Source organism: Oreochromis aureus, linkage group 10, assembly GCF_013358895.1.
Source record: "Oreochromis aureus strain Israel breed Guangdong linkage group 10, ZZ_aureus, whole genome shotgun sequence".
NCBI lineage: Eukaryota > Metazoa > Chordata > Actinopteri > Cichliformes > Cichlidae > Oreochromis > Oreochromis aureus.
The window spans coordinates 19977260-20002970 of NC_052951.1; the positions used below are offsets into that span (position 1 = coordinate 19977260).

The 25711-nt window shown below is 42.5% G+C and overlaps 2 protein-coding genes across 8 annotated transcripts; both read right to left on the minus strand.

The window, feature by feature from the left end:
• Positions 1–7: 7 nt before the first annotated feature.
• LOC116317270 (clustered mitochondria protein homolog) lies at positions 8–19114 on the minus strand. 3 transcript variants are annotated; one of them, XM_039618002.1, is made up of 31 exons: positions 18909–19114; positions 18591–18667; positions 16364–17430; positions 16114–16285; positions 15136–15296; positions 14876–15047; positions 14453–14593; positions 14239–14369; positions 14003–14157; positions 13689–13814; positions 13462–13600; positions 13244–13336; positions 12824–13042; positions 12481–12656; positions 12042–12353; positions 11809–11942; positions 11397–11498; positions 11188–11288; positions 10953–11105; positions 10495–10557; positions 10159–10406; positions 9987–10071; positions 8086–8239; positions 6860–6999; positions 6677–6757; positions 6079–6204; positions 1872–1993; positions 1622–1715; positions 1406–1540; positions 1249–1322; positions 8–1115 (listed from the first exon to the last, which is right to left on the minus strand). In XM_039618002.1, the coding sequence occupies exons 3-31, from the start codon at positions 17384–17386 to the stop codon at positions 1004–1006; spliced, it is 4944 nt and encodes a 1647-aa protein (XP_039473936.1). In that variant the 5' UTR covers positions 17387–17430; positions 18591–18667; positions 18909–19114; the 3' UTR covers positions 8–1003. The 3 variants fall into 3 exon arrangements, with proteins under 3 accessions (XP_039473936.1, XP_031591845.2, XP_039473935.1); XM_031735985.2 differs by having other exon boundaries at positions 16114–17430; XM_039618001.1 differs by having other exon boundaries at positions 16114–17430; positions 18586–18667.
• Positions 19115–21508: 2394 nt separating this feature from the next.
• Positions 21509–25671, minus strand: si:ch211-274p24.4 (coiled-coil domain-containing protein 92). Of its 5 annotated transcripts, none has more exons than XM_031736015.2 (4): positions 25331–25671; positions 24792–24952; positions 24653–24700; positions 21509–22690 (listed from the first exon to the last, which is right to left on the minus strand). In XM_031736015.2, the coding sequence occupies exons 2-4, from the start codon at positions 24931–24933 to the stop codon at positions 21984–21986; spliced, it is 897 nt and encodes a 298-aa protein (XP_031591875.2). In that variant the 5' UTR covers positions 24934–24952; positions 25331–25671; the 3' UTR covers positions 21509–21983. The 5 variants fall into 5 exon arrangements, with proteins under 5 accessions (XP_031591875.2, XP_039474034.1, XP_031591876.2 ...); XM_039618100.1 differs by having other exon boundaries at positions 21509–22693; XM_031736016.2 differs by having other exon boundaries at positions 24804–24952; positions 25331–25670.
• Positions 25672–25711: the final 40 nt, after the last annotated feature.

Sequence of the window (25711 nt, forward strand, 5' to 3'; positions counted from 1 at the left end):
ATGGCGTTATAAGTCATTTTTATTGTCAGCTGCATCCATGTTTTGATTTGAATAGATGGAATTACACCGCCATGCTTCGGCTCTACAGATGCTGATTTATACTAAACAACTCACAGGAAGCTATATCAGAAATACTCGGATAATTTTCAGATGGAATAATATATAAAATATATAAAAAAGTCGCTGTGTTTTTATGAAGTAGAAATGCAATTTCAAAGCCTAATCCTCTAATTTTTAAGCTTTCTGTTATTATATAATAGAAGAATAAAAAAATAAGATGATATTAATGACAACTAAATTGTGGTACACATCTAAATCAGTCTCACACAATAAAATGTATTCATTAAAGTGCCCCCCGCCTTTCTACCTGTTCTCACTCGAATGTTACTTGATTCACACATATTTTTTACATTTATGTTGGACTTTCAGGGCTGTAGCCTATCGCACAATACAAAACACACACTTAATATAAGCCTATAAAATAGTTACTTTTAAAAAAAATCTATTTCTTCTGCATAATGGGAACTCATCTACTCTACTTTGTTCTGAGAAATGCTCATGGCACAAGTGTGAAACCCAGTGGACACTCAGGGTAGTGCAAGAAGACGGCATGCCATTTCACAATCTGAGATATTAAACACTGTGGCTATATATTTTTTTTCTCTGTATACGCAGTGTAAAACTTACTGTGCTTTTCCATTCATCTAGCAGCACAATTCTTGGTTTTGTTTATCTACTTTCACGACAAAAAGGAAGTGAGTTGAACGTGTTTGCCATCACATACAGTGCCGTACAGTTCGGCAAGAGTTTTATTATGGCACTGATAATCTATGTCTACTGACAACAGCAGAGCAAAGTCCTCTTTTAACAGGTGCACCTGGGTGACCTGCTTAATAACGGCATTGTTTTGCCTCGCTTTCATCCGCCATTGCTGCTCATTGTCCATGGTCACTTTCACAGAGCATGCAGGTGTCCCATTGTGGTTGTGTTTTTAGTTCACAAGTCAGTATTGTTGTCTGTTCTCCACAGAACTTAACAGTTGATTTTCAAGGTCTTCCATTTTCACTTTTACTTTTCCTTTAAACTCAGCCCGGAGCTCGTCAATTTCTTTTCCACTAGAAAGGAAAAGGCAAAACATATATACAGTATGAGAGGGGAAAGCACATTTACATGAACAATTTTAATTAGGGAGTGTTAAACTGGGACATTAGTGGCTACTTTTGATCCTGTGTCTGTTTCAGTAATCACCTGAGGGGGATGAGAATGATTCCACATGTCAGGTTGAGCTGCTGGAGTATTGTGGGAAGGCTCGGTGTGGAAAACTAGAGAAAAACAGACAGTCACAACCAGAAATGCATGCACTGCATATCTGTGTATGTTCACATAACATCCAAACTGTGCAAACCTTTGGTGGTGGAATACAGGCACCAGGTGTGTTGCTGTATATTTGGTTGATGGCTTTCTGAAGGATCACAGCCTGCTGAGTGAGGCTCTTCAGGTATTCCGAGCTTTCCTTAGTGTTGTTATGGTTCTCACCAACCTACACATGTTCAGCAACAGTTAAAATTCAGAGCAGAAAGCATGGACATAACACCAGAAAACACTTTATTCTAAAACACACCTGGCTCTTATATATTGAATAAGCTTCTTTCTCGTGGTGCAGAGCTGATCGAAACTCTCCTTTACTCTCATACACAGTGGCCAGCAGGTGATGACTGTGCAGAAGAAAGACATGGAAAGGCTATTTTTTTGCAAAGAAAATTCAAATGTGAACAGGAAGGTCACAGCAGTTGTCTCTCAAACTTTCTGTAAATGAATCTGTGTTTTTTTATGCAAGAAAAAGGAGCGTGAGGACAAAGTGTGTCACCTACCTGTGTGCGTGTTTCAGGGATGTGACACCGTGGTATTTTGAGGTTAAAGTTAAGGCATTCTGCAGGAACTTCAGGGACAGCTCATATTCCATCAGTCCATGAAGTACCAGACCTAGCATGCTCTAACACAGAGGAGCAAAACAGGGACACAAACCACGAATGAGCTCTTACTCTTGAGTATTTCATGGATATAACCCACTTTGACCTTTTGACCAGTTTCACATGTTCGAAAAGTGTCGTCGTTGTTCACGAATTATGAATGAATGAGTCTGTTTGTTTATGTTTACACCTCATTTATCCCAAAGACAACACCACACAGCAGTGATCGTTGCAAAGTTTAAAGGTATATCAAGTTGAACTTAGAGTAAACATTATCATGTAGTGCAATATCAGATAGACTACCACCAGAGTCAATATTGTGGTTCTTATATAATGTGTTATATATTCTCAGACTTTTACTTTATATTTCACTCATTACAATATCAAAAGGAGTCAGTTGAGGTGGTTCGGGTATCTGATTAGGATGCCTCCTGGGCAAGCATGTCCTACTGAAAGGAGGCCGTGGGGTAGACCTGGGGTTTACATCTCTTGGCTGGCCTGGAAACACTGAGACACCAACAGGTTTTCTGCTTTTCGAAGTTCTTATCTTCCTCAACTGTTTTGAATGTCCAAATAAAAAAATCTTGATGATAAGGTTTTTTTTACATTAGAAAAACTGCTCAACCGCAGCCGTCCCTCTGATGTACTCATATCTAATACTGTCGCTTCTGATTATGTCCAATGAAACCTGAGCATCCTTATCTCTGCCACCTCCAGCTCCACCTCGTCTTTTTGCCATCTCTATACCGTACATCATAGCAGGTCTCACTACCATTTTGTAAACCTTCCCCTTCACTCTGTGCTGTCCTTACCTTTGGAAAGTTGATCCCAGGTATTTAAACTTATCTACCTTCACTATCTTTACCTTTCTATTTGCCTCCCCTCATTCACACACATGTATTTGGTCTTGCTTCTATTAACTTTCATCATTCGTCTCTTCAGGAAATACCTCCACCTCTCCAGGCTTTCCCCCACCTGCTCTCTAATCTCACTACAGATCATCTGCAATATCATCTGCAAATATTATACTCCATTGAGACTCCTGCCTGATGTCATCTGTCTGTCTGTCCATCACTACTGTCAACAAGAAGGAGCTCAGAGCTGATCCCTGATGTAGCCCCCACTTTGAACCCATGTGTCACTTCTACTGTACACCTCCCCACTGTCTTGTTTTCCCATCCCTCGCATACTTCTCTGCAACTCTTGACTTCCTCATGCAGTAATTCAATTCAATTCAATTCAATTTTATTTATATAGCGCCAAATCACAACAAAAGTCGCCTCAAGGCGCTTTACAGGGAGTGCAGAATTATTAGGCAAATGAGTATTTTGTCCACATCATCCTCTTCATGCATGTTGTCTTACTCCAAGCTGTATAGCAGGGGTGTCGAAGTCCAGGCCTCGAGGGCCGGTGTCCTGCAGGTTTTAGATAACACCCTGGGTGAACACACCTGAATCAAATGAGTAGTTCATTACCAGGCCTCTGGAGAACTACAAGACATGTTGAGGAGGTAATTTAGCCATTTGAATCAGCTGTGTTGGATCAAGGTCACATCCAAAACCTGCAGGACACCGCCCTCGAGGCCTGGAGTTCGACACCTGTGCTGTATAGCCTCGAAAGCCTACTACCAATTAAGCATATTAGGTGATGTGCATCTCTGTAATGAGAAGGGTGTGGTCTAATGACATCAACACCCTATATCAGGTGTGCAGAATTATTAGGCAACTTCCTTTCCTTTGGCAAAATGGGTCAAAAGAAGGACTTGACAGGCTCAGAAAAGTCAAAAATAGTGAGATATCTTGCAGAGGGATGCAGCAGTCTTAAAATTGCAAAGCTTCTGAAGCGTGATCATCGAACAATCAAGCGTTTCATTCAAAATAGTCAACAGGGTCGCAAGAAGCGTGTGGAAAAACCAAGGCGCAAAATAACTGCCCATGAACTGAGAAAAGTCAAGCGTGCAGCTGCCAAGATGCCACTTGCCACCAGTTTGGCCATATTTCAGAGCTGCAACATCACTGGAGTGCCCAAAAGCACAAGGTGTGCAATACTCAGAGACATGACCAAGGTAAGAAAGGCTGAAAGACGCCACCACCACTGAACAAGACACACAAGCTGAAACGTCAAGACTGGGCCAAGAAATATCTCAAGACTGATTTTTCTAAGGTTTTATGGACTGATGAAATGAGAGTGAGTCTTGATGGGCCAGATGGATGGGCCCGTGGCTGGATTGGTAAAGGGCAGAGAGCTCCAGTCCGACTCAGACGCCAGCAAGGTGGAGGTGGAGTACTGGTTTGGGCTGGTATCATCAAAGATGAGCTTGTGGGGCCTTTTCGGGTTGAGGATGGAGTCAAGCTCAACTCCCAGTCCTACTGCCAGTTTCTGGAAGACACCTTCTTCAAGCAGTGGTACAGGAAGAAGTCTGCATCCTTCAAGAAAAACATGATTTTCATGCAGGACAATGCTCCATCACACGCGTCCAAGTACTCCACAGCGTGGCTGGCAAGAAAGGGTATAAAAGAAGAAAAACTAATGACATGGCCTCCTTGTTCACCTGATCTGAACCCCATTGAGAACCTGTGGTCCATCATCAAATGTGAGATTTACAAGGAGGAAAACAGTACACCTCTCTGAACAGTGTCTGGGAGGCTGTGGTTGCTGCTGCATAATGTTGATGGTGAACAGATCAAAACACTGACAGAATCCATGGATGGCAGGCTTTTGAGTGTCCTTGCAAAGAAAGGTGGCTATATTGGTCGCTGATTTGTTTTTTGTTTTGTTTTGAATGTCAGAAATGTATATTTGTGACTGTGGAGATGTTATATTGGTTTCACTGGTAAAATAAATCATTGAAATGGGTATATATTTGTTTTTGGTAAGTTGCCTAATAATTATGCACAGTAATAGTCACCTGCACACACAGATATCCCCTAAAACAGCTAAAACTAAAACAAACTAAAACTACTTCCAAAAACATTCAGCTTTGATATTACTGAGTTTTTGGGTTCATTGAGAACATGGTTGTTGTTCAATAATGAAATTATTCCTCAAAATACAACTTGCCTAATAATTCTGCACTCCTGTATATTGTACAGTAGATAGCACAATAATAAATACAGAGAAAAACCCAACAATCATATGACCCCCTATGAGCAAGCACTTTGGCGACAGTGGGAAGGAAAACTCCCTTTAACAGGAAGAAACCTCCGGCAGAACCAGGCTCAGGGAGGGCGGCCATCTGCTGCGACCGGTTGGGGTGAAAGAAGAAAAACAGGATAAAGACATGCTGTGGAAGAGAGACAGAGATTAATAACAGATATGATTCGATGCAGAGAGGTCTATTAACACATAGTGAGTGAGAAAGGTGACTGGAAGGGAAAAACTCAATGCATCATGGGAATCCCCGGCAGTTTCACGTCTATTGCAGCATAACTAAGGGAGGATTCAGGGTCACCTGGTCCAGCCCCTAACTATATGCTTTAGCAAAAGGAAAGTTTTAAGCCTAATCTTGAAAGTAGAGATAGTGTCTGTCTCCCGAATCCAAACTGGAAGCTGGTTCCACAGAAGAGGGGCCTGAAAACTGAAGGCTCTGCCTCCCATTCTACTTTTAAATACTCTAGGAACAGCAAGTAGGCCAGTACCACACTTCCTCTCTTGTCACCCTATAATATGCTTTCTCTAGAGCCACAAACACAGTGAAGCTAATTCTGGCCTTCTCTATACTTCTCCATCAACACTCTCAAAACAAACGTCACATCTGTAGTGTTCTTTCTTGGTCGTCACCTCTCTTCTTAACCTAACCACAGGGGGGACACAAGCCCGTGTGCTCCTAGTGGCGGTCACAAGCGCGCATACATGGGGAGAGCTGTATCAGGAAAGATATCCATCATAAAATCTTTGCCAAACCAAACACGCTAATATACTTTTTTTTTTAAAGATTATTTTTTGGGCATTTTGCTTTTATTAGACAGTTTGATAGTGGAGAGCAGACAGCGAAGATACGAGGCAAAGGGCTCAGAGTCGGACTCAAACCTGGGGCACTGCATTTTAGCCCTAAAGTATGTGGTCACCTGCTCAATAAATAAATAAATACAGGTGGGGTCTCACTTACATCCAGTAATGCTACATGTGGATGATCATCTCCACTAACAAGCAGGGTGAGGTACCGAGCGCGATACAGCAGCTGTAGAGAGGTCAAGTGGCGGCCTCCAGCAAAGCAGTAGAGGGTCAAAAAAGTCTGAAGCATAAAATGATAATATATCAAAGACACATTTTAATAAATACAGTTAAGCGCTTGGCTAGTTTTTGTTTTAATTTCTACATGGAAAAAATAATCCCCAGATCTAGTTGGTAACAGCTGCAGAACTGTGAGGCCAATATGAGCAAACTTGGGTTCTATAGATGGATTTTAAAAATCATGATAAGTGTCTTTATCCACATCACAGGGCCAAGACTTGAAAAACAACAAAAAAATGTTGCTGATGTTAATGAAACTATATTCCTTTTTTTCCTTTAACTGCAGATCTGTAAATAGAGCGCCACGACTGCTATATTCATTCTAGTCATAGTGATGCTAGGAATGTGCCTCTGAAAAATATCACTATATATATTTTAATAAGATGTGTGGACTGGAGATCGTTAGGGTGGAAGACAACACAAATAACATAACAAGACTGTCCGTAAATCAATGAAAAAGTGACGAAACTCACATAATCTTGTATTGTCTGTGGATGGTCTATACCATGCACTCTCTCAGAACTCATTACGGCCTTTTCCTGGTGGCTGAGGGCCTGCAGTGCATGGACACATTACAGGAAACATTGCTGTACATTACTATGATTCAGAAAGTTAAGTACTGGTTCATTGAATAAATTAACATAATGAATATTTACATCTGCGTTTTCTCCCAAGATGTAGCTGAGCCGTCCGAGGAGGCGCAGGCACATGCACACGTCCTCATGCAGGACCCCACACACACTGCTGAATAGAGTCAGGGCCTGACTAATCAAGTCGTAGCATTCCTTGAGAAGCCCTAAAATCAAACACAAAATACTATTAATGCACAGCAAATAAACAGAAATGAATATCTGCTCCTCATATGAGGACTGGCCTTCAAGCAGATCCATTATCAGGATCTGTACTGATAATGTGCATCATACATCGTGTTAAATACAAGGAACTGAGCGGCACAATACAGCACATATAGCATAAATGCGGTCATGTTTAAAGTGCACATGCTTGGCATAAACGCACATTTTTAAGTGTGTCATAAAATCATCCACACATGTCTACATGTAGACTGATGGGATGACTGTACAGGTTATTGATTGCTTACTCTTCTTATATAAGCTGGAAAGACTTAGCCTTCTTGAGATGATTTCAATATAGGTGATGAGGTCCAGCATCCACCTACCTTGCTCTGTGGCCTGCACTATAAAGCCAGATGGGCTTAGCAAGCCATGTAGAGCTTAAAGTTGGCGTATGAAAGTGGCTGTCTCTTTACCTGGCTATATCACCATGGTAACTTATGGTGAGTGCAACATTAAAAGACATTTGCTTGGTTTTTGTGACTGACTGGCTGCTGAAGCTCCATATTAGATTAAGAACGTATTTTATTACAGAATGACGAGTGTGGGTCTTGTCTTGTATCACTGGCATTAAAATAGAGTCAGTGTCGCCACTATGAACAGGAACAAAGAACAAATACTCTTTCAATTTGCATGTGAGAACTTCCTCACACACAGAGCATATTAGGAAGTTGCTTTTAAAACAGTGATTTTTCTTTCTTTCTCAAACACAAAATTAAAATGCAAAATAAATAACAAATAAAGCGTTAAAACTTCCTGTTGATTGTGCGAGCATACTGTTAACGCTTCTTCCCACGCCAAACATGTGCCCCTATCAGATGTGTGATATTTTTAGTTAGTGACATTTAGAGTTTGTGTTGATGTTTGGAGGGAAGCAGCTCCTGGTGCTGCAGGATGTTAAAACGCAGGGATCTCGAACTCCTTTTACATCGAGGGCCACATTTAATTTTACTGTAAGAAAAAGAAAAAGAAGAAGAACACACACACTGTATATTATGCTGTTTACGTCTATATTTGTGCTTATGTCTCACCCTGCTGCACTGCCAGCTGGGCTTGCTGAACAAGCCGCGTGGCATCCGATGACGTAGGCTTGAGATGCCGGACCACAGGAAACATGTTGACGATGTCCTCCTCAGCAAATGCCGGCCTGTGTCGAGACTCAAACACATATTCCCTCAGCTGCACCTGAACACAGAGAAAGGGAATAGAGGAAGAAAGCAGATGCACTTTAAAAGTTGGATTTAATAACTTTGTGGTTTGACTGCCCTCAATTTCTGCTCTAAGCACAGTCAATTGTGAAATTCAGCCACCACAAACTCTGAAGCTTGATGTCAAATATTCTATTTCTTGTGTAAAACCACAAGAAATAGAATTATGGATTTATGAGAAAAACTAAAGAAAAAAAACATTCACTTTTCACCCATGAATGTTATGATTAAAACTATTTAATAAATGTTAAATAAATTAAATAAATGCAAAAACAGCTCTATAGGCCTCTTAAGTCGCTTAACTTAAGATCCTAGACTGCCACACTGTTCATTAATACATTCACTGGCCACTTCATTAGGTATGCCTGTTCAGCTGCTTGTTAAGACAAATATCTAATCAGGCAGTCACAGGGCAGCAACCTGTGACGTGGGCAAGATCATCATAATGGGGGCAAAAGGTTATTTTAGTGACCTTTAACATGACATAGTTAATGTTGTATTTTAGAAACTGCTGATCTGCTGCAATTTTCCCACACAACCAACTCTAGAATTTACAGATCTTGGTCTGAAAAAGACAAAATATCCAGTGAGCGGCAGTTCAGTTGGTGAAAATGCTTTGCTGATGTCAGAAGTCAGAGGAGAATGGCTAGACTGCTTCAGGCTAATAGGAAAGGAACATTAACTCAACAAGGCATGCAAAAGAGCATCTCTGACTACTCAACATGCAGAGCCTTGAAGCAGCTAAGGACAGGATATGGATGCTATAATTCAAACATGTTGCCTGATCTCATGAATCTCGTTTTCCGCTGCAACATTTGGATGGTAGGGTCAGAATTTAGAGTAAACAACATGAAAGCATGGCTCCACCTAGCCTTTTTACACCAGTTCAGGCTGATGGTGGTGAAATGCTGTTGGGGATATTTTCCTGGCACACTTTGAGCTCATTACTACCGACTAAGTATCATTTAAATACCACAGGCTACCTGAGTACTGTTGCTGACCATGTCCATCCCTTTATGTCCACAGTGCACCCAAAATTAAAATCTCTGAGCAGTGTTTCCAACACCCTGTTGAATCTCTGCCACAAAAAATTAAGATAGCGCTGAAAGTAATTTAGGTCATTATTTGAATTTAAATCTTTGGTAGTATGTTATCTTTTTTTTCTAAGGCTGATCATCTTTGCATTGACTTCATTTGTTGTTGTTGGCTAAGAATCATCTGTTGACTTATTGCTATTAATACAATCTAAATGTATTTGTCATTTAATTGTTATTGAAATGTAAATGTTTCAGTTAAATTAAAAAATGTATTCTCTAATTTAAAAAAAATATTCTTGGATAAATGTAGGATAACGTTGAATCCAGATCTGTGTGACAGTAAAAATGAAATATAAGCTTATCTTTTTTCCAGCCTCAGTTTATTTTCAAGTTTTTGACCTTGAAACAGAAGTGTGGCAAAAAAAACTAGATTACCTCCAACAATAATGTCACGTCGGCTTCTGCAAAGGGGTAGAAATCTTGACTCGTGGTCAGTGATCAGCATTTTTATGTATTTCTTCTCCATATTTTTGTCCCGTCTGTTATGTCTTGACCAAATAAAGCAGTGTGTTGGGTATTCTATTATACAGATGTTGTGATTTCACGTAGCATTGCCGGTAGGGAGACTTATGGGATGGAGACTTAATTTAAGCTCACAGGTTGCTGTATTATGAAGAGATGTCTGACCTGGATGCCTGTCTTGATGGCAATCTCTCTCAGCAGGGAGATCCTCTGAAGGTTGTGCTTTTCTATTACTTCATCTATACTTTCACTGAACACAGAAAGGATGACAGTGTAAAAGTCTTGCTGCACATATCCAGGAACACATAGGCACACACAGACACACACACGCACACACCTGTCAAATGTGTAGTGGTAATAATCTCGAGCCTCAGCCCTGATCCTGCCCCACAGCTCGCCGGACGTCAGCCTAGCCCACACGCTGTCACTCAACAATGCAACTCGACTCCCGTGACTCCGGCGTCGGCGGCTCCTGCGACGGGAGAGCAGCTCGTCTGAGCAGGAGTCGGGGAAGCAGGAGGAGGAGGTCAGGAGGCAGTTTAGGAAGTGACTGACAGCTGCAGAGAAAGCTGCAGGTTCCACATCCTGGGAGAAAATAAGGTAAGTGCTGATAAATCAAAAACAATGATAGGTTGCGTAGTGATTAGTACATGTGTTTTCTTAATCTGAGCACCTGCAGGTAGGTCCTGAAGATGTGTTTGGCACTTCTGAGGATGATTTCACTGACACAAATTCTCTGTAAGGGAAGAGGAGAGAAGAAAAGTTCGCCTTCATGAGATCAAACTGCAGCTCAGTCTTCACAATCCACGCGTGAAGGCTAATATTGAGAGGACTGCTGTTGCTGCTTCACACTATATGAACAGACATTTAAAGGCTTGATGAAGGTTTAAACTTTTGATTTTAGAGATGTGTCTTGATTTCTTGATATGACAAATGCTTCTCTATTTTCTTGCAAAATAAACAAAGCTTATAATAATAACAACAATAATGATTAGTAATAGGTTTCTTATACAATGCAATATATTCAGTGGAATAAAATGCACGCTGCACCAGCCTAACAGACCCGCCTTATGCATATATGCTGAATAATAGCATTTATATGGTATGGTTATTAATAGCTGTATTACGTGCCTGTATATGGTCGAGTCGTCTTCTCTCCTCCACCCTGCCGAGCTCCCTCAGTATGGTCCCCAGATATCGCACGTTCACACCCCGCTGATGAAGCGCTGAGGTCAGACTTGCGCCATCCATTGGCACTGCTGTGTGGTCAAGACAGTCCATCAACTATAACAGAAATGACACACACATCATCTTACACTTTATGCATACGATAAACTTAAACATTATCACTCCACACACAACTGACCATTGCTGGGATCTGATGAGACAGGAGAAAAGCAGCTGCCTCCCACAGCAGGCATCTTTGCCTCTGAACCTCCTCTAAACACTCAGCAGGGAATCGAGCACCTGCAGGAAAGACACACAGTTCACCTTTAATCTGACAACATATACATACATATATATATATATATATTACTCTGAGTGTTTGTTTGTGAGCACGAGGGTGTTCAGTACCTGGAGAGCAAACATCAGGATTGAAGCGGATGTCAAAGCAGGAGTCGCTCACTGAGCCGACAGCTCTACAAGCTTTCAGGATCGCATTTCTTCTCCTTATTTCTACAAAAATCAAATATGAAAGTATCATCAGCCAACGTGAAGACAATCAGCTTTCTTTGCCCTCACACATCAGTTAACATTTAATATTTGCATTTTCATTTTGTGGCTCTATCATCTGTGATTCAGGCCTATGATAAAAATTCCTTAGTGTGTGCAGATTATTGCAGGTATTCCAGCTTCTTCTGACCTTCTCCAAATTTCTCCCTCAACAGTTTAAAATCAAACATCACATCTGCAATGCTCTTTCTCAGCATGACACCTCCATACGTATGTCATATTCCCTTTATTTACTGTATAAGGTCTTATTCACCCATGTCAGCACTGGCTGCAGGTCTCTCCCCAGTATCTGAATCACAGACGGGCTTCTCACTCCACTCTGTGGCTTCATCCTGTTCAGTCAGCTGGCTCAGCTCATGCGACACCATCTTCATGAAAAGCTCATACCTACATCATAAAATAAAAGATAAGAAGATGAGAAAGCTCATTTTCTAACATTGGCTCATCCTGCTGGTCTAGTAGTTCAGTTCTGAAAGTCTTCCTCACCTGTGCTGGATGAAGGCCTCAATCAGCTCAGGTCTCAGGCTGGCCAGACTGTGACAATGGAGACATGGGTAACCAAAGCTCTGGCACTCCTTTGGCACCTCCTCCCTCCTCTCCTCTGTCTCTGAGAACTGGAAGTTAAGATCTGGGGGGAAGGTTCGCAGGAGGTCCAAGATGTAAGGTCGTCCATCATTACCCAGGATGCCTATGGTCTCGATGCCAGAGCAAAGCTCCACCGGTCTGTTGTTGTGATCTAAAACCTGGTGACGCTGGATTCTCAGCTGCTTACTGGTTTTATCCAGCAGCTCCAGAAACCTGCCATAAAACACACTCCTGCTCAGCTGCAGTAATAGTGAAAAAATAAAAGGGCACGTCCGGCTTTTCAATCAAGATCTACAATATAAGATTTCACTGTTTTGGCATGAGTATGTAGGAATGTTACCTCGGATGAGTAAACACTGTCTTTCCATTGTCATTGGAGCCGTACACTATACTCTCCTCCTGATTTTTCTCAAGTATCCCAGGAACGATCGTCTGAGCAATAACTCGGACACCACGATAATCCACCACAGCTGTGCCGATTGTGTGTAGCCCCTCTATGTCCACTGATGCATATGCCTGCAGCCGTGGAGATTATTCTTTGAGCAGTTTGACCATTAATATCCTTATAACTACACCCTTAAAGATTTCTGAATGTCACACACACAAAAAAGACTTAAACTAGAAAGTTGAAATGATAATTTCCTCCCAAACACCTCCCCAGTCATACTATCAGGATCTCTTACCTGAGCTCCTCTTAGGTCACAGATGGCAGCAGCGTGAGCAGCAGTGTTTCCCCCTAGTGGTCGGTAGTGCTCAGACACATCAAACCCCTGGCTGAAGAAGAGGTTGTTCCACATGAACATTTGCAAATGAGGCGACTCCCCTGGGTTTATCGGCATGATGTTGCCGTCAATGACAGCCGTAGCACCTCGTGTCGCAGCGGCCACAAAGTCACTGTTGGTCTGCGAGGAAGGATTCAAATACTGGTTAATGAGTTTATGTTTCAATAAAACAATTTGGTCCCAGAGGAGGAAGAAGAATAGAGGAAACATAAGAGGACTCTTATAAGAGGTCATGGCTTCTGGGCTTTAAATTGATTATCACAGGTTTGCTTCATTAGTAATGAAGGACAGACTTGGAAAGATGATGTTGGGAATCCTCACCTTGAAAATGCTCCTCTCTCTGTGCAGTCGCTCCTGCAGGGAGCATCCGGGGAGCTCCCTGCATCCCTGAAGCTCCTCGTTCCAGTCCCGACTCTGACATCATGACACACATACTAAATATCAGCATCATCATCGCCATCAGTTGAAATGTAAAATCCAACCTATCTGTGTCCTGCATTTCCACATTTAGGTTGCCTCCTCGATCTTGCGTCCACTACCGTATGCTCATCCTGGCCCATGTAGCTGGCGTGCGTCTCCTCCGCTCTCACGCAGTCAAGGGTGTGGTCTCCGTGTGGCGCAGTCCAGGTGAATACCTGGAAAGGTGCTGCAATGCGCTCATAAGGGTGCTGCTGAACTCTGGCTCACAGCAGAGGATGGAAAATATTTTTACTGTCAAGCTTCATGCTAAAACAAGTTCTAAATCAATTCCAAACAGTTGGCTCACCTTTTCTTCTGCAGGGCGGTGAAGTTTTTCCTGAAAGCAGGGCTGACTTGACTCAGCAGCTCCACTAGAGAATGGCAAAGGGTTTTGGGAACTGCAGGTTTGGGGTTAAAGTTGAAGGCAGTAGACCTGGAAAAGTCAGAGAAGAGCACACGCCAAGTCAAGGCAAGTTTATACCCTTGAGTAACTACAGTACTCAAGGGGAAAGACCAAAGTTTAATTATTATTATAATTATAAGTATTAAACCTACTTGAAACATCTGAACAAAATATCTTGCCAGGATGGATAAAACCTTTTCATAGCATGTAAAACTCACTGGTTGAGGAAGAAACCCCTTGTAGAGGATGTAATATTGAGTTCTCTATCCTCCATAGTCAGGACATTCAGGTATATTAAGTCGCCGTGCATCTTCCTGTTTCCTGGAGGTGGGTTCCAACTGCTGAGGGTCAAGACCCGCAGGCACTGCAAAGGCTGTCATTTCACTGTTGTTTAACCACGGCTAAATGCACATTTAACCAGCTTTAACTGCATGTAGAAAAACTGACAGCTCACCTTCCAGTCCTCTCTGACTGGCTGAAGTGGACACAGCGGTCGCTCCTTAGAACCGGGGAGGACGTATTCTGGAGGGCTACAGTCAAGAGACTCCCATTCAGAAGCTCGCCTCTTCCCCACGCTCTGACCATCTGCAGGGTTGAACGCGAAGGTGAAAGGGTTGAGCGCTTTGTTACAGGGAAGCTGATCCTAATGTATGACAGAGGGGCGTTACCATTGTTTCCTCTGGTGTAGAAGGTGAGGTAAGACAGCGAGCTGCCGTTCACGCCGTTGTACGCATCGGTGGGGTCGAGGCTCCTCAGAAGATCACGTACATGTCTGTGATGAAGACGAGCATCACGCACCGAGTAAGATTCTGCAACAGGAGCAACAACGCTCACAAAGGAGTCAAATCAATCTTGCACAAGTGCAGGATTAAATTGAAGCATTTTCCATTTGAAGATGCTCATGAAATAAGACAATCAAGTGGAAATGCAGAAATAGTAATGCTAAATAATTTAACATCAGTATAAGAAGGTATGGATGTTTTGTACTCATGTTTTTCTTTCACTCTAATACTATTTTGAGAAATGACTCAAATGGTGGATCATCACATGAAGACAAAACTAATGAAGTAAGAACAGGAAGACGCAGTTACCCTCCACCATCTTGATCACCGCTCCGTCACGGATGCCCGGGACAGAGTGCAGCTCTTTAAGGCTGTCGAGCGTGACGCCGCCCAGCTGGAGGGAGAAGCACGTGCGGTGGCATGTGATCTCATGATCCATAAGCACCTGGTGGAGCTCCACAACCAACATCTGGCCTGACACCTGATGGTGGAGGAGAAACATGAGAGCTGAAGCGAAATGAAGACACAGTGAAGTGAATCTTTGAGAAAACAGGGACTAACAACAGAACCTGCAGCTCAAAACCTTCTGTTCCCGGAGGCTGGATTCTGACAGTAAAACTCGTCTCTTGGAGATCAACTATGTCTTGGATGCTGAGTTTTTTCCTTTTATCATCATCAGACTGCTCTGGGAGATCATCTTCAGTGGGTGCTGTAGCTGGATTTGTATGTGCTGTTAAACAGAAGAGAAAAGACAAAAATAGACCACAGAGATGAAGCTGGCTGAAAAACAAACTGCTGTTACACTTTAATGTGAGTTAATCAGGTGGAAAATACTAATTCAAAAAAAAAAAACACAAGGAAAGTCAATCATACAGGAAGCACCCAGAGAGCACTCTGCTCACTCTCTGGGCAGTATTTACTTCTAAGGGCAGAGGATTACATACATATTTTAAAAGTTTGTTTTGGAGTAAAAATCAGATAAGGGTAGCATGGCAGATGTTTACGCTGATTACCCAAACATTATGTAGGAGTGGGTAATGGATAATAGGTGCTGATTTGCGAATAACTGGACATGAATAACTTGAGCTTATTATATCATTTTATATTACAGTATGTTTCGGCTTTTCCACATTCCAACAAACGCTACACTTATCAGAATCAGAGTTTTTAAGTTATAAAGCTTTTTGTCAATTTTTGACCAATAACTCATTGAGTTGACCTTGAAGACCTTGAAGAGCAGGATCTACACCCCTACGAAATTTGACCAGAAATCTTTCAAAACTTTTTAAGTTATTGTTTTTACAGACAGAAACAATGACACGAACACAAGAGCTACCAAAAATATACCATCCTTGGCAGAAGTAATTACATTATGTGTCCGAGGAAGTGAAAAAAATCTAAAAAATGAAAAGGAAGATGAATGAAGATATGGTGTTATCGTCCAGACTTTTTCACTTTGATAGATTTCAGACTAAATAAATGAGTTCTTAAGCAGTCTTAGCTTAACCAGCTGTAATACTGACTACAAAAAAAAAAAATCTACTCACTTTGGACATGTGGTGCTCCCAGAAACAGTCTGTCAACTAAAAACAGGGTCATTCGATCAATCTCAGTCTCTCCTTCTTCTTCTCCTTCTGCCTGTGGCTCATCAGTCTTGATGGCTTCCTCTAACTTCTTTGGCAGATGTGACTTGTCCTGACTCTGAATATGACCTGCTGTCTGAAACACATGGTTGTTTGTTTCTATGTGGATATTATTATGTTGCTTTTCATTTGCAGTCTGCTCTAACTCCTCCACCTGTCCATTGTCCTGATTGCTCTGTTGTTTCAGGTCCACGCAACCCTCAGTAGGGTCAAAGTTCTCCACATTTTCTGTGTCATTATTGCTGCATTTTGTCATCTTCTCTGACTCCACTGCAATGTTTTCATTTGTGCCGCCGACCTCGTGGTCAGCCTGCATCACTGAGGTGTGTTTGGATTCAGTCTTTTGCTCGTCTGGCTTTTTGTTGCACTGTAAGGTTGTCGGCTCTCTCAGCGCAGAATCTGTATGTTCCTCTTCGACTGGGTCAGTGTTTCTTTCTGTCTGCAAAGTTAGCTTTGTTAAGGTGGCTGTCATTTCAGGTTTGTCTTTGGTTGTCTGCCTTTCCACCTTTCCTGGCAGCTCCAAGTCAGCAGAAACTTCAACGTCACACCAAAAGTCACTGCTTTTCTTCTCCGATGTTTGTGCCTCTAAAAGCAGCTGTTCCACACCTTCACGTTGATCCCAATCATGCATCTCTTTTCTAGTCTCACTATTAATGATCATATTTCCTTCCCTCACCACCCTCTTATTACCGAACTCGAGTGTTTCTGTTTGTGTTTGAACTTCTGTTTGCAACTGAGTCTGAGTCTGCACCCCCATTCCAATCTGGGTCTCTATTTCAGTCTGAGTCTCAACCTCAGAGTACCCTCTTCCTCGCATCTCATTGCTCCTCCCTCGTTCTTCGCTTCTTTGCTCGCCCATCCCCTCGCCTCCTCCTTCATCCTCCTCAGACACGAGCAGACACACCATTGGCTCCACCAGAGTCACATCTCCTCCCAGGCTGCTGCTTAGGATGATGTCAGGAAACAGAAAGTTCTCCGGTTCGAGGGCCAGGTTTGTTATACTGTTTGTTGAGACGGTTAACGCGTCGTCCTCCGAGTTGTCCAGCAAACTCGGTGACTCACATTCACTTTCTTCGCTGGACAGCAGAGGAGATCTTTCTGCCTCACCCGGGCCTGGTGTATCCTGACACTTAAAGTAGTTTGACAGGGTCTGACAGCACTGGAAGATGTTTCCCATGGTGCCTTTATGCGGTAAACAGAAGTGAAAAATGTGCAGGTGACCTAGAGAGGACAAAAAAAACTATGTTAGTGGTAAACCCCAGCAGAGTCCACTTATATTTTCATACTTGAGCCAGTATTGCGTTCAGTTACTGCAATAAAAGGGCAACAAATAAGTCAACTTAAGAAATCAGACGCAAAAAGACCCTACATTTTTGACAAAGTAAGAACTTAATTTAGAGATAATCAACGGTTCTAATTATTCCTCATTTCACCAGAAAACAACACAATCATACACAAACATGCTTGGGGCTTTGTTTACTATCTTTACATTGGTGGAATGAATTATTTAATGTCTGGCTGAGCTCAGCTCATTATATGTATAAAGCACACGTGTCCACAAAACCAGTTTCTCACCAGTCCAACCTCTCCACCATCATGGGTAAGACCAAAGAACTGACCTCAGGGACAAGATTGTAGAGATGCACGAGGCTGGAACAGTTTCTGTAAAGAGGAGTGGGCCATATTCCCTTCTGGGATGTGTGTAAACCTGGTGACCACCTAGAAGAAACGTTTTTTGCCTGTGCTTGCTAACAAGGGTTTCTCCACCAAGTACAAAGTCATGTTTTGCTTGGGAATGAAAAACCTATTTCGATCAATGACATGTAAGATAATTTATAACTTTTATATAATGTCCTTCTTCTGGATTTTTGGTTGATATTCTGTCTCTCTCTATTAGATTGAAACTACAGTAAAACTAGAGTCTGTTGATTTCATTACAAGGGAGCAAACTTACAAATTTAGGATTGGATCAGATAACTGTTTCCCCCCACTGTACGAATTCCAGACTGCACATTTAATAACGCTGTTGTATGCTACCCACAGCAAACACACAAACACAAACAAAAAACAAACTAATTATATTTTAGTATCATGTTTTAACTTCTCAACTTGCAGCAGTGATGTACAGACGTACTTCCAGCTGAGGTTAGTAGACATCACTGCGAGGTATGGCTACAGGTGCAAACCCATTTACTTACTCAAAACTCAGAAGCACGCACTTTCAGTCTGGTGTGAGCAGCTAAGCCGTAACTGAGTCTAAGTTTTGACACTGCCACAAGTGGGCGTGTGTGTGTCATTTGTAAATGCAAGCAGCTTAGAGCCTTAGACGACAGCTGATGACAGGACAATCATGAAGTATTCCTGCAGAGGTGTCACCTTACAGTGGAAGGGCCTGGAAAACCTCAGAGACAAATTCTGATCAGACGAACTCAGCAGTGATGTTGAATGTGTAAAAATCCTGGAATGAGGAGGAGAACAGATGAGAAGGAGAAAAATATCCTCTAAAAAGCTTCAAAAGCGCCAAAGTAAAACAGCAGAACATCTGAAATGGACACAGTTATGATTTTATATGTAACATGTAGCACACCTTATTTTGACCTCATGAGATCACAAGCACAGCATAAAATGAGCGCATGTCTCAAAACAGAGAAAATCACATCAGTTCATTACAGATTAGTGTAGCAAATCTACAACCCTACCATCCAGTGTAGAAAGACTGAGAGTCTGTCAGTCTGTTTCATCTTCTCCAGATTCTCTTGCTCCTCATGGAATCAGAAACGTAAGTTTCCTCAGGCTTTCCTCTAGAGCAGGAGGCTCCCCAGTCCTTACAGCGAAACCACATTACACAAACTATGTGTGTGTCTGCCCTTCAAGGGGAGGAGAGGAGCTGTGGCAGGCCCTCTGCTCAAATACACAGTACCCATCCAAGTCCAGAAGAGGGCAACCTTTCTGCCGCTCATGATGCAACTTCCTGTATTCAGATCGGCCCATGCTTTCTCTATCAATCTTGAACGTGTGAGCACGTGCAATGTGTATAAATAGCATCAGCAGGAGAAGGAGGAGGAAGAAGAGGAGGACTGGGACGAGGCCTGGCGCCTTGTCACATTGTGTGAGATGTAAACATGACACAGCACACACCGCCTCAGACACTCAGTGCTGGAAATGAGGCTCCAGTAGGTGCGCTGAAAACTGAGGCATCGGTCTGAAAGCAGCTCTCTGGTTGCCATGGAAGCGCTGCAGCGGTACATTTGCATTCTGAGCACAGTCACCAAGACAACTGTGGGAACGTTCTAGAATGGGACGTTTGCTAGGAGACAAGTGGCGACTGTCAAACTGACAGAACCATGTTTGGGTTTTAATGAGTTATTTTTGTAAACCTAATTTCTCGCTATAGCTTATTTATATTTTGTTTTTTTTTTTAATACATTATATATATGTGTCTATATGTATATACATATATGTGTATTTGTGTGTATATTACTCGTGTCAAAATTTTATTTTTTTTACACTGCCAGCTTCATTAGAAAGTAATGGTTCATGGTTCAGCGGTCTTAGTCTCTTATGTGTCCTTCATCTTGTTTTAGCAGGTTAAAATTTGCGTATGTGAAGGTGTAGAGTCCCAGTTTTCCGGAATCAGATGAAGGACTAATTTCTGAAAACTGGACTATGAGTCTTCACAGTTTTCCACCTCAGACTTGTCTGAAGTCTGAATGCTCTCTCTGCTTTAATTTTTCAAGCCCAGAAAATCCAGCTATGTAGGTGTTTGTGTGTATGATAGAGCACATTTTTTTTAAATGCTACTAGCTACAACACCATTTCCTATGTTCTTCCTACCTTAATAAGGTAGCTAATACGATAATGCCTTTACAGCGGACATGCGGATGCGAGTCTTCATGTGTAGGATTATATCCCTATGACACCTATAGCAGGGCTCAAAGACTTACCCTTATAATAATCCCACTGAAGACTGGGCTGTACTGCCACCCAGTGCTGTAATTTGAAATAAAAGCTTACTTCAGTTTAAATTCCACTATTTATAACTTAACTTATAATCAAATTATAAAGAACACAATTACAGCAGTGCAGCAGGAGAAGTTAACTGTTGACTAATAAAGCACTTTAATAAAAACGTAAAATACCCTTATACTTGCTAAATTATAGTGTATTAACTATTAACTGTTTGTATATTTCTCCCACCCATCCATTCGCTTCCGCTTATCCTTTTCAGGGTTGCGGAGGGCGCTGGAGCCTATACCAGCTGTCATAGGGCGAGAGGCGGGGTACACCCTGGACAGGTTGCAGGGCTAACACACAGAGACAGACAACCATTCGCACTCACATTCACTCTCGCATTAGCACCTATGGGCAATTTGGATTGACCAATTAACTTATCCCCACTAACTGCATGTCTTTGGACTGTGGGAGAAAGCTGGAGTACCCGGAGAGAACTCACGCAAACACGAGGAGAACATGCAAACTCCACACAGAGAGACCCCGGCCTGATGGTGGAATTGAACTGAGGACCTTCTTGCTGTGCGGCAACAGTGCTAACCACCGTGTTGCCCAAACCCCAAATATATATGGGGGTGGGGTTACTGTTTTATAATTTATTTTTACACCTGGGTTAGTTTTGCTTCCATTTTGGGCATCTGTGAGGATATGGAGTGAGTCATCTACTACTCAAAAGGTTGTTGGATCGATTCTTGACTCCTCCATGCCAAAGAATCCTTAGGGAAGATACTAGACCTCCAAGTTGGTTCTGATGCATCCACTGGAATGTCACAAAGTACCTATGCATACATAATATGAATACACCATACACTGTATGAATGTGTGTGTGAGTGGGTGAATAAGACGTAGTACTAGGAAGTGCTTTGAATGTTCAACTGAGAAGAAGGGTGCTATATGAACACCAGCCCATTTGCCAATTTTTTGCTGTTTCTACATCCAATAACTTAATCACTTTCACTAGAGTGATTAATGCCAGGTTATCATTGCAATAGATTGAGCTATTCACCTCAATTTTAAGATCCTTGTGTTTTCTGTGTTTGACCTTTCTATCTATTTTATCAGCCTTGCTTTTGCCTACTTATGTATGACCTAAGCCTGGACTAAAAATTTGGATGATGCACTTTCCCCCTGCCTTTGTGTCTTTAAAGAATCTTCTAAGGAAACATGTAATGGATATAAAATAAATGATTACAGCTTAGTGGGAGACTTGACTAGGGCAGAGAACTCGCTAATGTTATTAGAGGCAGCCTAAGAAGTCAACTATAGAACAAAAAACATGACCACATAATTTTCTGCCATTAACAGGCACATTGCATGGATTTAATAAAGTGCGAATGATTACAAAATGTCCCTAAGCCTTTCAGAGTGACTCTCCAAACCTGCAGTACAGCTTGTGCAGTGAGAAAGCAGATAGCCACTTTATCGGCACGGTGTCGGCAAGGCTACTAATTATAGGCAAAAAGCTGTGATCAACAGTGTTAAAATCAAAAGGCATCCATATGAAGCCATTAATCTTCTTTGCTTTTTTTGGCCCTGTTTCTTCACACTTTCAGACTACATGCTGCACCATCAATGTGACAAATTCACCTAATAACGTCTACGTGTAGGTTGGATCACGCACTCCTGCACAACTAAACTCTAACCTCCCAAAATCTACACACAATCACAAGGTTACATCGCTCTCATCTGGATCTTTTTCTAGTATAACTGCATCAGACGTTAGCTGAGACCTGTTGGAAGACAACTCCACCTCCCCGTCTTCATCACAGAGCAGTTTCTCCCTCCCCTGCTCCCATGTCCACCCTCCTGGGCACCCTGCTGTCATCAATATCCTCCCATTCGTCCTCCAGCCCTTCTCCATCCTGTGATCTGACTGGCTGGTGCATGCGGAGGAGGCGGTACCTAAGTGGCACCAGGAAGAGGGCGGGGTCAGGCATGGGGTGTGGCTGCTGCGGTGATGTCACTCTCTCCTGCGGGACGCAAGCCCTGACCCTCTCCTCTCTTACGCTGATGCGCATCCTCTGCCTCGCCTCTGATTGGCTGGGAGAGACAGGAGGAGGTGGAGACAGTAGCCAGTCTGTGCTCTCCCCTTCACCATCTTCATCATCTTCATCCTCCTCTTCCTCCTCCTCCTCCTCCTTTCCTCTGGCCTCCTCCTCCTCTCCCTCAGGAGCAGACCCACTGCTCTGCTGCTGCTGGAACAGTTTTAACCGTGCAGTGTGCAGCTCGTGACACAGGGTCGTGGTGGTGACATTTTGCCGCTGAAGCTCACGACTCAGCAGTGTGATCTTGTGGCTTCGACGTTTCAGCTCCTCTAAGAAACATCGCTCTTCTTCTCTGAGGCTCCTCCCGAGTGCCGATGCCCGTGCCCGGCTGGCCCGCAGCTCCCCCCGTACAGCGACCAGCATGCAGTGCTGGTCCTGTAGAAGTCGCTCCGCAGCGTCACAACGCGCCACCAGCTCTGCCTCCTCCTCTGTGAAGCGTATATGAAAACACAAACACACAGAAATGCAGGTTCAGTGGATACTAAAGCTATGAGATACACTACAAATTATGAGGGGATCACTGTTTACCTTCTAGTGCCAGACTTTGGTCTGTTTTTCTGTGCTTAATATCTGTTGTTTCATCTGCTTAATCATTCATTCTTATCTTCTTGTTCTGCATGAATTTTTCTTTTCACTGTGGCTTTCTGTCTACTTTAGCTTATCACTCAGTGAAACCTGGCCCAATAATGACATTTTAAAAAATGTAAACATTTTACTTTTCTATTATTTAGATCACATTTTGCATCAGAGCTTACTGTACAGGGTACAGTCACAAAGTTCCAAACCTTTCAGTTTGGCAGATCTCCACCTGCATGCATTATTGTGCATTCTGGACCATTTCCAGCACTGTGTAGTAGCTGTAACTCTTAGTTTCTCTTTGCCAGCATAAAAAGAATTTGTTTGACAGCACTCAGCACCTCAGTTGAGTCCAAGGACTCGATTAAGATCGATCTAACAACAATTACAGATTTACACATGTCGGGAATGCCTCTTGGAGCCAGTTCTAAACAACTGCACATTCCAAGATCAGTTCAACCAACTGTAAGTACACCTTTTTCAGAGAACCCACACTGTCACCCTCAGATTAGTGGAAACTGGTTAGGATGTTCAAGAATAATCAGGAACCAGCAAAGCTCAAGCCTCCCATGAACTGGAAACTGCTGGAATACCAGCGTCATTGTCCACAGTGAAGTGAGTTTTATATCACCAAGGACTCGGAGGATGTCGACCAAGAAAGAAGCACTTGCTCCGAAATCCTTCAAGGTTGAGTGAAATTGGCAGCTGCCCACAGCCGGACGCCTTCTGGGGAACATGTTATGGTCAGACGAGACAAAGATTGAGCTGTTTTGCCACAATGAATAGAGGTGTGTTTGCAGGAGTAAAGGTGAGGCTTTCAAACCTAAGAACAGTGTAGCAAATGTGAAGCATGGTGGTGGTAGCCTCATGCTCTGGGGCTGTTTGCTGTGATACCGGTACATTAGAATGGAATAATGGAATGATTGAGTGTTCCCACAGGATGATGATTACAAACACATCAAATCTGAATTTGGATATCTGGAAAAGCAGACTAACATTAAGCTTCTGAAGTCCCAGCCTCAACACTATTGAAAATTTGTGGACTACACTGAAAAGCTGGGTCTTTGCCAGGAAACCAATTCTGCCAAGAAGAGTGGTCAAACATCCAGCCAGAATTATGAGGCTGGATGTCTTGACTCTGATTTGTAAACCAAACTGGGGTTTTCAGTGGGAATGTCTACATTGTCAAAGGCGACACATCAGGCCAGGATCATGACTGGGGAACACCATGCATTAAAAACATGCTACACCAGCAGAACTACCACTAATAACCCAACCCCCCACCAAGTTTGAAAACTTTTGAAAACAAGTTTGAAAAGGGGCCAAATTTCAGTGAGCTAGGATCTTTAATTATTTTTTTAGAAGAGTCGCAAAACTTTATAATCTCACGTTATTTGCTAACTTTATTTGATATATTTTAAATTTGCAGCTCAAAGTGCTAACAACAAACCAATATCATCATGTACTGCTACAAATAAGTCAACACTGGGATCTAAACACAACTTTTTATTTTTCCCAAGGCTCATTTTGAACTATGACAGCAGCTAATCCAGCTGATAACTGAAAAACAAAATCTTAATCACGGTATTTAAAATCTATTATTGACTTGTAGCTCTGTTTTGTAACAATTTACAATAAATATATAGACTTTATAAATATTAGCAAGATTGCCCTGTCAGTGTAACCCTGTTAATTCTCAGTTGTCCTCTGCCCATCTTTTCTTTTTTAGATCTCTACAGCTGTGATATAAAGTTTCAGCATCTCTCATATATCATTTTTCCCTTGCTCAGCAAGGGTTTGTAATTTCTCACCTGCTGTGTTTCTGTCGGGAAACCTGGAGTCCAGCTCACAGCTCAGCTCTGCAGGCAAGAAAAGCAGTAGTACAACAGGCCGGCACACAGAAAAATATAAGACCAGGAAGCACATAATTGGATGGCAAGAGCAGTTCACCTGTACACTGACCATGACAGCGCCTCTTCAGGTGTGTGATCTCCAGCTGCAGGCCAGTCAGCATTGCCAGGTGCTCCTGCTTCAGGAAGGTGATGCCTCTCTCCACACTGGCCACCTGCTGCTCGAGCCTCCCGGCATCCATGGCTGAACCCCTGCAGAACCTGTGCACAGATGTTGATGGCTGGTTTGTCTTTGGATTGGCTGCAAGATTTATTACCACAGCTGTTTATATTAGTGTCTCAGTTTGAATGCTGGCATTGAGTAACACTTGCAAGCGAACACTTAAAATAGATTATATTAATCAATGATATCCATCTGCTCATTAGTAATTATGCATTTGTCTTCATGCAATTTAGCATAACTGGTGTTATATTACAACGCTTTTCTACATCATTTAAGGGTTTTTAATGCATTTCTATGCATCTTCTTCTTGGGTCATTTGACAGTAGCCTGCTCTTATTTAATATGAGCTTTCTCATTTCTGCACTTTTACTCAGTCTCTATCTGTGCATTTATCTCCATCACTGGCTGTGGCCTACCGTGATACTGAAGCGATATCCTCTCCAAAGCGTCTGTCATGGATCTCCGTATGGATCTGGCTCTCTATTTCCCGTCCTTGATGGAGCAGAAACGCAGAAAACAAAAGGCCCGTGCAAAGCGACCAGTCTGCAAAAGCGCTCGCTTGTTTTCTGCTCCGGGACGACACGATTTGCTCTCCGGGAATGAATGAATCCTACTGCAGGCAGAAGCGAAACAACCTCCTCGTAACCTTCTGGTTATTGGCTACGTGCAGCGCGGTGACAACAAAAGCACCACGGCGTGAGAAGTTGTCGGTGCCACGGAGCAGCACCAGGAGGAGGAGGAGCTTCCTGAAATTGATTGTAGTGCCGCACTCTAACCCGCTCTAAATGCCTCAAAAT